At 32.3% G+C, this 12286-nt stretch overlaps 1 protein-coding gene across 1 annotated transcript; it reads right to left on the minus strand.

The window, feature by feature from the left end:
* Positions 1 to 492: 492 nt before the first annotated feature.
* On the minus strand, positions 493 to 7029 carry LOC143609137 (exocyst complex component SEC8-like). Its single transcript, XM_077083978.1, has 16 exons — positions 6971 to 7029; positions 4648 to 4891; positions 4436 to 4540; positions 4057 to 4166; positions 3745 to 3903; positions 3494 to 3614; positions 3293 to 3399; positions 2934 to 3223; positions 2692 to 2855; positions 2510 to 2625; positions 2365 to 2420; positions 2151 to 2278; positions 2029 to 2078; positions 1838 to 1938; positions 639 to 751; positions 493 to 537 (listed from the first exon to the last, which is right to left on the minus strand). The coding sequence occupies exons 1-16, from the start codon at positions 7027 to 7029 to the stop codon at positions 493 to 495; spliced, it is 1968 nt and encodes a 655-aa protein (XP_076940093.1).
* Between the last annotated feature and the right edge of the window lie 5257 nt (positions 7030 to 12286).

A 12286-nucleotide genomic window follows, 5' to 3' on the forward strand; every position in this document is an offset into this window, starting at 1 on the left:
TTAACAAATTTCATCATGATTTTCTAAATTATTTTTAAGCTTTCATTTTGTTCAATATATATTACGTAAGTATGAGTGCAGTAATCTACTCGGGATTGCCTCACAAAAGGTCATGGACTTGAGTAGACCGTTATTTATACCAAAATAATATTTTTTTTTAGTAAATTACACGAATGACCTATGCATGTATATTGCAATTTACTCTTTTGGTCTACTATTTGCCCATTCAACCATTGTGTTCCTTTAAATGGATTCCCGGTAAAAATAAATAATTTAAGCCAATGTAAAAGTGTAAAACTACCCATTAATAGATGACTAAAAATGTTTAAACCTATGCTTTTAGGGGAAATCAGTACGAGAGAATCGGAATTGAAAAGAGCCTATGTATAAAGATTCATAAAAATGATAAGCGTGAGAAATATTTATATGGCCTTTAGATGGTTAAGTTTAAAAACCCTTCAAAACAAAATCAAACAAAATAGTAAAAAATCATTACTTAAAATATAACTTAGAAGCTAATCCTTCCCACCCAATAACCTGCAATAATAATATGGAATTTTAACATAACTGTAAAGTCAAAATCAGTGAGACATGATAACAAAATAATGAGAAAAGACTTATGAAGAAAAGAAGCATGCCTCTTTAGCCAGAAAATCTATGGTCAAAAGTCCTTGTAAGATAGGCCGTCCCTTAGAAACTGACGGTGTGTAAGCAGCAGCAGGGTTTGCTCGTGGGCGAAATGCAGCTGGACCTACAATAATTTGATAGTTGCTGGTGTCACATTAAATTTCACTGTATACTACGATTATACAAACTATTTTACAATTAAATATTTGGAAACTATTCTAATCTAAACCCCAAGAAGATATAAGCAATGAATAAGGGGTGTTTATTGGTCAGTTTTGGCCCAAAGCCATAACCATAACCATAACCATAACCATAAGCAAACTTTCATTTAACCAGAAAATGATAACCGATCGGTTATCGTTAATCGGTTTTACATGTTGATTCGGTTAGGTTATGGATTGGTTAACCATGAACTAGAATTTTTCATCAAATGCTAGGTCCCGATTAACATAGCTCAAAACAATGTAATTGGGCCTGAAAGTTTGGGCATTAAATTTTTTACCACTTAATAAATTGTTATTAGACATTTGGGCTTGAAAATTTTAAGACTTACAATTTGGCTTTTATATATATTACATATCATTCGGGTATACGTGTTGGGTCAGTTTGGTTAACGGTTAAGCAGGTACTTAGTATACTCGTTTTGGGCTGGTCCTGCCGGTGATGAAAATATCGATAACCACAACCGACCCGATACTTTCAGTTTTCAAGAAAAAAACATTAAAACAACCCATCAGTTATGGTTAGGTTTGGTTATATTGGTTCGGTTTCATATGTTAATTCGGTCATGAGCCGGTCAATTCAGTTTTATGCACATCCCTACAACGTTAAACACTGATTGATTGACTATGTCCATGGTGAATAAAATGTTAAAACACTGAAACAGTTGTTCACTCCATTCGGACATCTTAAAGGAAACTGATATGTACTTGGTCCCTTAGAATCTATTCCCGCCTAAACCCATGTTACCAAACAAGCGGGAACAGCTTAAGCAGAAATTAGTGGGGCAGTTTTGTTCTAGAACTGTCAATTAGGTTTTGTATTAATAGGGTTATCTTTGTTTTATTAGTCATGGATGTTTATGTTTATAGGAATTAGGGTTCTTTAACCTCGTAATTGGAGATCAAGCCTATCTCGAATGTGGCTATTATCTTAATTTCAGTACTTTAGATTTCCGGTTTCTATCAGAAACTAGTTGATAATAACATACTTGATATTGCTTGTTGCACGCCTTTCCTGTAATCAACAAACATAGCTGGCAAGAAGTGATCTTTTACAAAACTCTCAAGAAAAGCCAGTAATCCATCATTTCTGCAACATACGAATAATGATGAAAAAAATATAAAAGTAAGCATAAATATTGCATGATACAGTGAAACATTAAATCAGTAACAAACTTACCCTAGTTGAGAATATTTTTCAGGCAGCATTGAAGCGATTTTATCTGTAAACTGCAGATGCAAAAAGGTTCAGTATGCTTGCACAAGTAATGAAATTTAGAACAGATTTAAAGTGGGTCAAACCTGTAGAACAGGTCGGTATACAGATGCTGCTAGGTATATTCCCTGCTCTGGTAGGACAGAAGCTGAACCATAACCTTCTTGGACATTTTGACCTTTTCTATTTCTTCCTTGGCGAATCAAATCAGCACCTGACATTAGTTAAATTAACCAAGCCAGAGTTAAATTTCATGGTATTTATTAACAAATATTAGACAAAGAGCACAGTATCACATGCCCTGGCTGGAAAGCGAAGCATCAGTGAAGCGAAAGGCAAATGTAAGGCCATCTTCCCTGCAACCAAAATTAATAACACTCATTAGTCTTTATTTAATATTATCTTGCTTTACTAAGAAAAATAATTAAACTATACTTTTGTTTACCTCTTTTCTTTTGAAGGATTCTTGCTTGCAAGTCTAGCTGTTTGAACAACAGCATCAGCAGATGCAGCTTCAGGAGTTGCTCTTAGAATCTCGCATATGAGTTGTTGGCATTCACTCTGTGATATAAACATTGCAGCTTAACATAAACATTAATAATCAAAAGTTGAAAACAAAATAAGCACCTGTAAAACCGTCATGGAAAAACCAATAGTGTAGCCACCTGTCGCCTGAGATGCTTCAGAATCAGGGTTCCCGGATATCATATGCGCATTCGACTTTGGTGCATTCATGTGCGCTTGTTGAGATGATTTTGATTCAAGCAACTCCCCAACAACAACATGGTTATCTGAGAAAAATAACATTATCAAATAAAAACTTATAGCGAGTACACAGAGCAATGAGCATCAAGGTTATTTATACGAACCAAATATTCGAACAATAGTATCTAGAATAAAATCAAGAAGTTCCTTTGCTGCAGTTTGTGCTGCACCCATAGGAGCCATGGCAGGTGTCACAGGGCTAACTGCCATTAGTGATACAGCTAATGATGTCCCATTTTTATGTTCTTTATGCAACTGTCCTTTTACATACTGAAGACCTGTTGTAGTAGTTCGAGCAGCATGGCCCACACCAGGCCTGGAAGAATTTACATATTCTGCCTGAGCTTTAATCTTCGATGTGATAATTTCATGAATTGTTGGTCTTAATCTTTGGCTGTACATGAAATATATAACATATTTCAGTATCAGTGTAATATTTTGATGAACAAAAACATTTCAATACCAAATTATAGCACCAGCAGCTGCAACTTTGTCAAGCATGCAAAGGCACTCAACCATAGTTTGCAAATACTTCACATGAATAGGAGATTCACTTTTTCTCATTGTTTCCTACAATTAATTAGAAACCCATTATTATATTATCAGAGAAGATAAACCTTTTCAAATTTATAAAGTGAGGTTATATAGCATGCAAAGTTCATACAACAAATTCATCAGGAGTCGATTCCGAAAGCCATGGTGGAAGACGAGGAACGTTCGTCGTGTCTTTTCCATTGTCAGCACCATCATGAATGTCATCATCATCATGGCCATCATATGAGGAACTGAAATACATTGAAACAAAAACAAAAGATTATCCATGTGTTCTAAAGTGATTCATAGTTGAAAAGGGATCCACAATAAAATCATCAAGTTTGCATAATATTTCCGTTAAGAATTGAGATTTCATCTTACCCCCCATCAACAGAACTAGCAAATCCAGATGCACCAACATTATCACCTTTTTGCAATCTGGTTCTTCGTGAGAGAGACTGAGAATTACTCATTGCAAATGCAGCAACGGTTGTGGTTGGAAGAGCATCATCCTTCTCTAACATGCTAGGTGTAGCTGAGCTGCACTAAAAAAATTATCAGTTCTAAAAGATAATGGTATTCTTCTTTTTAATGTATAATTGCTGCAAGAATCCTTACATCTATGATATAACAAAAAAACAAATAGCACACGTAATCATTGCTATATGTGATAAACCGAAAAAGAGAATTTACCTATATTCACCAGTATTATAAAGATGGGCATGCAAAGCTTCCAACACTTTGTAAAAGAGAACTCCTCGCAGTTTTGCCAGCTCAGATCGAACATCTTGAAGAGCACCAACCTGGCCAAAACAACTACGATGTAAGTTTTCTAAGTTAAACTTGAACATGCCTAAAAAGGGAACTGGGTATTAGGTACTTAAAGGTGTGTCTCCTTAAGTATGAGCCATTTCATAACCAAGAATAGTGTAATCTCGTTGTCAAGCACATAAAAGTCATAACATGTAAGCCACAAATAAATCAAAAAGCAAAATTTCTTTTTCTCCCTATCTAAATACTTGATTAACAGCATGTAAAGTAGAAACTATCTGAATATTTTAAGTTGACTCACAGTTTGAAGTCCCTCTCTTTCAAGCATTCTAGCTGATTGAACGTGTACTTGAACTGCTGCGTATAACTGATTGTCATCAATAAGCTTGCTTATACGAGTTGGAACCTGAAACATATGAACAATTCGCATTCTCTTTAAAATATTGTCCATCATCGCACACGGTCATATCTTTCTTGAAGCAAATATATAATAGTTGTAAGGTGAACAAAAACCTGAGCTATGTTCTCAATTTGATCTAACAAAGAGATTATGTGCCTCAATGTCATGGACCGATACCAAAGCTGATGCAACTGTTTGTTACGAGCACTAATAACTTTTTTTGCATTACCCAAATCAACTTTAAGCTTTCCTACGCTTTGAGTAGACTCACTAAACAACCGCAATATCTGTGAATAATTCTGGATTGCTCTGTTGAATCCACCATGATAAGTTTGAACAACTTCATCCACAAAGGATCTGCTTAAGTTTTGAGGTGTTGTCTAAGGTGAACATGTGGGTTCTTAAAAATTAACAATAATCAACTAGACCTACTGATAATAGATATGCAACAAATCAGCTTCAATCTTAATCTGAAATGAAATAATAAATACAATTGGAGATATTAATACCATAAACACACCACATTATAGCAGTACAGTTTAAACAAGTTAATACTCATAGCTAAGTTTTACTTTTATTAAGCCTAATACAAAATATAAATAATTAACTACATGTAGTATAATATATATATTTAAAAAAATAAAGTATATTCATCTTACGGTCAGATCTGGTTATAGGATTTGAAAATTTTAAAACCGTAAACCAAACCGTTCTTTGCTGTTTGAAATTTTTGAAACCGACCGACCGAAAGTTAATAAGAAAGCCCGACCATGAAATTAAACAAATGATCGGTTTAAACGGTTTCAAACCGAAGTATTGAACCATGAACATCCCTAATCGTTTGGTTTGTCTACAGTCCTATATGCAATAATAAGATAAATATTGTAGTCCACTGGTTACCAACACAAAAATCAACTTAAAAATATATAGCAACCCGATTAACCCGACTAACCCGATCCGAATAACCCGAAACCCGATTAACCCGAACCCGAAAAACCCGAACCTTAATAGGGTCGGGTCACGGGTTAGATTATTTTTTTTCACAACCCGACTAACCCGACCCGATTAACCCGAAACCCGATCGGGTTGACCCAATTAACACCCCTAACAACAACCGTAATATGCAAGAAATTGTTAAATGACTTTTATATATAAAAAAAGAATGTTGGTTTTATGGTATTTATCTTATATTTTAATATAACAAACTATTAATAAATAGATATAATCAACTACTATAATTACCTATATATTAAATAGGAACTTTTCTTTGTTAAAAAAAAGTACTATTCACTGTTGCTACAATAGAGCTCAATATACAAGCCAAATGCATTATTTAAAAATTCGTTTTAGAATCTTGAGTTTCTAAACAAAACATTACCTTCATATGATCAAATACAAAGCTTTCTAAAATATATAACGTATACTTTTTTATTATTATCTCTAAGCTAAAAAAATAAAAAAACTGAGAGACACTTGTCATCATTCTAGACGTCCTCAAGTTATGTTTTTTCATCTTCTTCTCCTATTAAATAAATATATTAAATAAAATATATTTTAGATATGCATATAAATATAATTATGGATATATTATTAAATTATCTATAGTTATTGAGTCTCCAAATAACTAAACGAACTTAGTTTTTGTTTCAAAACTTCTATTTTAGTTTTCAAATAACACAAAGCTTAAAATCATGTTCCCTAAAATATTAAACTTTAAAACTTATACATGGTATTAAATTAAAGTGTCGCATTACACTCATTACGTCACAGGCTCACATGTGCGAGTTAGGATGTTTCGTCCCTTTTAGATCTCCACACATGTTTCATCGACAACCCTCACCTATTTGCGATAAGTTCCAAACTTTTATCCACATAGCTTTAATATCGATACCTCGTTACGTTATATTTATATTTATACGATTTAGTCTATTATGACGCACTCATATAAATACATTTATATAAATATTTATGGTATAAATGTTTTTCAATAAAATGTTGATTGGAACCCCTTAAATTGACACCTAGCTAGGCTAGCATCATGCATGCTACATATTTAAGATCTATCGTCGTAAATTATATGCCCACGAAAAACGTAACACTTTGTTTTTCTATTAAAAATGAAGTCTAGAATGACGTCATGTTGCAGATGTGCATCAAGTATGACACTACATTTTAATTTTTATTTCAATAAAAAATATATTAAAAAGAGATTGAAAATTTAAAATCTAAAGCTGGTTGGAGATAGTCACATGCCATCATTTTATTGAACAAAAAAACACCACCACATGCTGTTCCTTCCAACAAAATTGAGTTGATTTGCCTGCAAAATCCATCATAAGATTTATATATATTTATCTATCAATCACATAAGAGAAGAAATTCAAAAGCAAACTACTTATACAACATGTGCTTTTTTTCTTTAACTATGAGAATTACCTGTTATCCGAAAACTCACGTGACCCACTAATACCCTTCACATGCATCAACAAGATCATTTAAATCTCAGTTTGTGCTAAAAAGATGACCTTTAAAAGGTTATGATCAGAAAACTGCCGGATACATATGTTAATTAGAGATCAAGGAATCATTTGCTCACTAATGCGCCATCTTTAGAGGTTCAAAATATGAGCTTTTCTTTATTAATAAATGCATAATATTACTTCAAATTTCAAGATTAATCCTACAGTACTCTTAACCCATGTTGTTTCTTGCTTCAATCAAGCATACAATTCAAGCAAAGATCCCTAGCTAAGCATCACACCATATGTAACAGATTAACTATGGAAAAATCTTTGACTAACATTTGAAGTTTATGTATTGAACAGTCAAAATATTGACTTTATTAAGCAAGAACTAGCGAAAGAGTTAGTAAGAATCAGCCACAACTACCCATTGCACAATATCATACTGCATCCTGCTCTAGGTGGATCGAAAATTCATTCGGACTAAACTAACTTATGCTTCAAGAATCAGATCTAACTTGATACATATAAGTAAGTTTCTAAGAACACACACACACACACACACACACACACATGGGTATGGTTGTATGTGTAGTTATTAGATAGAATATATAAAAGATAATTATAAGCTACAACTAATAAACTTTAACTAATAGTGTTGTATAAAGCAAATCAGGTGGTTTATGAATATTGAAGACCCTATCAAAATGGTTTCTGTAACTTACTAAAACAGAAGAGTTTACATTGGCCCGTACACAAGATCTGGAAGTAATTAAGAAACCAGAAGGCTATATATAATATATATATTTGACTCAAAGCAAACTTTATAATATGAGACAAATTAAAGGACTTAAACTAGCTTGATGTCCTTTGATCACTGCTATCTTTTAGCTGATCTTGTAAATGATGATATCTGTGTTTCTATATCTTTAACTAAACTGTATAACCTAAGATCTAATCTTTTTAGTTACACACATCAATATATATATATAATGAATATATGTTTAAAACACCAAAGAATAGCAAGAGATAAATCAACCACATATGAATATTAATAATCAAGATTACCTATTTTTGCATATGAATATTAATAATCAAGAATAGCAGTCAATTGATTTCCGATGCAGCATCATCAAGATTCTCATGAACCAGAAACTGTAGAGTTGAACGGCATGTGAATCTTGAAGACGCCGCACCAGTAAGCAATGACATTCGAAGCTGAGTTGTCAGACTATGAGTGGCTTAGAGAGATTGAAAACCCTAGTTTAGTGAAACATATATAGGGTTTTTAAGGAGGTGGGTGTGGATGGGATGGAGGGTTACGGTTTGGGGAAGAAATTTATATAGTGGAAAACTTGAAAAAGTCTTTGGATGGTGGGGCCCACATATATTTGAAGCCAAATTCAATTTTATATTTTCATGTGACTTTTTTTTATGAAGCTAGGACCAACAAATTAAATTAAAAATCATAAGATTCAAACCAAATGCATATTTTCATGTGACTGAAGTTGAAAATTCATAAGATTCGATTTTAATTTTTCATGTGACCGGTTTTAAAAATCATATTACATCATAAATAAATTTAAAAAATATATATTCTATTACTATATGGGACGATATAACCAAGATAATACTAATTAATAAGCTATAATTAAACTTTTTTTTAAAAAAAAGGGGGGGGGGGTTTCAAATAATAAGAGATATATGGTGAACGTAAAAAAGAATCAGCTGAAAGATAATTATGTGTCAAATAAATATCACATAGAACATAGGAGTATGTGTTTTTCCATGTTATTGTTTTTCTCTCTTTACTAATATTATATTATTAATAAATTAGTATTTGTTAAATACCAGTTGATCCGTACGATCTGACGTGGAAGTGGCAAACAATTTCAGGTGAAAGTTAGTCGAGAAATTATATATTTAAATTAACCTTTTTATTTATCAACAGCTTTATTATTAAAAAGATAATTATAATATCTTTCAATATCTTATAGAAAACTATTTATAATTTTCCTGTCTTGTAATATCTTCTAGATATTTATAATATCTTCTGGATATTTAACCTCGCATTTAGATGTGGCAATAGTAAATTACTAGTTTTTAAACTAAATTTATACACGAGAGGCTACCAAAAAAATTATAGATTATCTTGAAACTAACAAGTAATCAAAATAGAAAAAAAAAGGAGAATTACATATAAAAGAGTTTTAAGTTATATATCTAATATCTCACGGTCAGTATCATCTTAAAATCAATTTGGTAGATTAGCCTTAACACGGGTGAAACCAGAGAAGGTCAAGAGAATCTGCTATGGAAACTTCTGGCCATAGAATTTTGTTATTTTTTAAAATTTTAATATGTAAAACTTTTTAACTTTTTTATTTATTATTTTGATAAAATTTTAATATGTAAAACATGATTTATTATTTTAAAATCAAATAAATAAATTGCTTTAGAGGGTGATAGTGAATAAGAGGTTTAAATGTAACACTTTAAACGACCGAAAAGGAAACACTTTAGGTGATACAATTTGCTCCTCTAGTTGTGGCCAACAACCTTGTACCTCTTTGACGCGTCCCTCTTCTTACGAAGATATTAGCTTTACAATCCTGCCATCTATGTTCGGGTTTCCTTTTTAAGTCAAGAGGTGTTATAAAAGATTTTGTATTTTGAATCTTATAAAACAGGTCAAGCTGACTAATCTGTCGTTTTAGTTGCGGTATACAACATAAACCCAAGAATATTGGATATCAACATAAAAAATACTTGCAAGTTGCAACAAAAAGGCTAGTGAATACGATTGTTATCGAATAACTTGGTAATTTGTTTACATCAGTGTAGAGTAATAAATACATAATGATAGCCGGTTAATCAACCGTTTATCGTCTATTAAAGAATAACCACCACTTTTAACTGGGTAGAGGTCAGTGATAACGATAATAATAATAATAACAATAATAGTAACAAATAACAATTAGAGTGTGTTTTGGATGTGGTAATAGAATAGACAATGGATGAAATAGACAAGAAAACGAAATGAATCATTAACATTCCATTGTCCTATTTGGTTAACTAATGGGAGATCGAGAAATGAATTATTACGTTGTATTATTTGGCAGTCATGATTAGGTGAATGAATGAAATACAAATGATAAAAACACCACTATCTCAAAATAGAGAAAATTTACAAAAATTAAAATACTGGAATGGCGATACTGATTGGCAGCGGTGACGGTAGTCAGGTGCTGGTGGTGGTGGCGGTGAAAACATGTGAAAGAGAGAATGAAACACCATTTTTTAGAGGGAGTGTGATTCCTTTAATAATTGGTGATTACAATCCTTTGACTAATCAAACACCATTTTTTATGCATCTCCTCAAAGCTAGTAGTTCACTCCATTTCGCTTGTCATTTCTACATACCATAACTCAGGGGCGGATCTACCTTGAAAGTTGGGGGTGCACGGGAACCCCCTAGTTTCGAAATAGTAATGTAATGCTATATATAAATTCTGGAGTGCGCCCTCTTATAAATTTGAAGTGCACCCTCTAAACAAATTAAATAGGTGGTGGAGTGGCTAAGTTATTGGCTGTTAACATTGAAGTCTCGAGTACAATTCTTGTTAGTGAATCATTTTGATTTTCTATTATGTTACTTAGAAGTGGGTATACTATGTCCAGCGTAATGCTTTTCTTTTTTTAACTTTTATGTCATTTTCATGATCAAATTTATTTGTTTTAACTTTTTATAGATAGTTATTTATTTAATAAGTTAATATTAATACTTTATGAAGTTTTGTTTTCTGGTTTGATTACAATCGTTAGGTCATTTATTAGTTTAAATTTTATATATGTTATTTTATTACTAGTCTATGGTTAATTTTATTTGTTGTTTTATATAGTGATTAGACGTTTATTTAAAATTAAGAAACCTATTTTATTTCACAAGGTTTTTTATTGATTGTTTTAATTTTACTTATTTGTGTTTTTAAGATTTAAGGCTATTACTTCATCACTTGAACATTTAAGGGACGATGAGGGTCCCGACCCCCTATTTTTTTTCTAGAAGTATGAATATAGCTCGTTTACTTTGAATAATGCTATGTTTTAATGTTTTTGGCTCCTAATTTAAATGTTCAAGTCCGCCTTCTATTGTATCGTATTTTATTATGTGATAAACTTTACCCGAATCGAACCGACCCGAACCGTCTAACCGGCCCAATTCTATGAAATTGAAGCATCCAAAAAACAGTGCACCCCGTTAAAAAAATTTCTGGATCCGCCACTGCCATAACTTATAACGTTAAGTTTACTATTAATCAGTATAACCACCTAAACTTAACAATCGAGGCTGTCTTTGGTAGTGAAACCGCAACCTCTGCATGACTTTTATAGCTTTGTTAAATACAAAGCCTTTTCGATCCTTTTTCGAATTTGCATGCTCCCATCGGGTATTCCCCATGTTAAGTGCTAAGCTTTCATCTGCATCGGTTTGCTAGCTTGTATATATATTTCATTCATGCTCTTATATAGTTCCCTTTGGCCCTGGTTTCTTGCTAACTCGCTGAACATTGTAGTTCCATATCAATACGTACATCCAGATAATGGATGTATAAATTAGTACAAAGCATGATTCCATAATCAGCCTCTAAAGGCTAATTTGGGCGTAGAACACATGCATATATATATGGGATCAAAATGTTTTTGTCAAAAAAATTTAATGAACAAACTATCGTTGTTCTCATCCGGACACGTGTCCACACCAAATGATGGTTTCATTTTATGAAAATGATGTTTTTTTTTCTCTCTGAAAGCAACTTAATTCTCCTCATACTTTCAAACTAATTAAAGCATTATTTAGTTTTTTTAACCGGCCGGTCTAACAGATAAGCAAATTAAACCAATAAGGCAACAGATCAATTGGTTCAATGTTTACAATCTTGTTTTTATAACATTATAGAAGATTACACAATCTCATTCGGCTAGCATATAGTTGTATGGGGTTATTTAGCAATGTCGACATATTGGAATCTTAAAGGTGTCATGTTATACATAAGAGCTTATATTAATATTCAGAAATTAATTTTATATGTAGAGGTGACTGGAGAATCTAATTGACATAGTACTCCACTAACAGGTAAAATATTGTTGTTGATTTAAGTATATAACTTTCTTTTAACGGCCATTCCGGATTATTGACGGGCAGCTGATTCATGTGATTATTTTCATTTCACCCTTGAAAAAAACCAACCATATGTTAAAAAATCTCATAACCTAACATGGAACTCCC

The sequence above is a fragment of the Bidens hawaiensis genome, unplaced genomic scaffold, assembly GCF_021521415.1.
Source record: "Bidens hawaiensis isolate Kalapana, Puna unplaced genomic scaffold, B.hawaiensis_p1.1 tig00419494_1, whole genome shotgun sequence".
Lineage (NCBI taxonomy): Eukaryota > Viridiplantae > Streptophyta > Magnoliopsida > Asterales > Asteraceae > Bidens > Bidens hawaiensis.

Excerpts from the sequence above, each read along its gene's own strand:
- LOC143609137 (XM_077083978.1), bottom strand. The coding sequence starts at position 7,029 with ATGATCTTGTTGATGCATGTGAAGGGTATTAGTGGGTCACGTGAGTTT. Across the intron at positions 3,904-4,056 it reads TATAATACTGGTGAATATAG|CTCAGCTACACCTAGCATGT; the intron begins GTAAATTCTCTT and ends TTTTTAGTGCAG. Across the intron at positions 3,400-3,493 it reads CGACTCCTGATGAATTTGTT|GAAACAATGAGAAAAAGTGA; the intron begins GTATGAACTTTG and ends AATTAATTGTAG.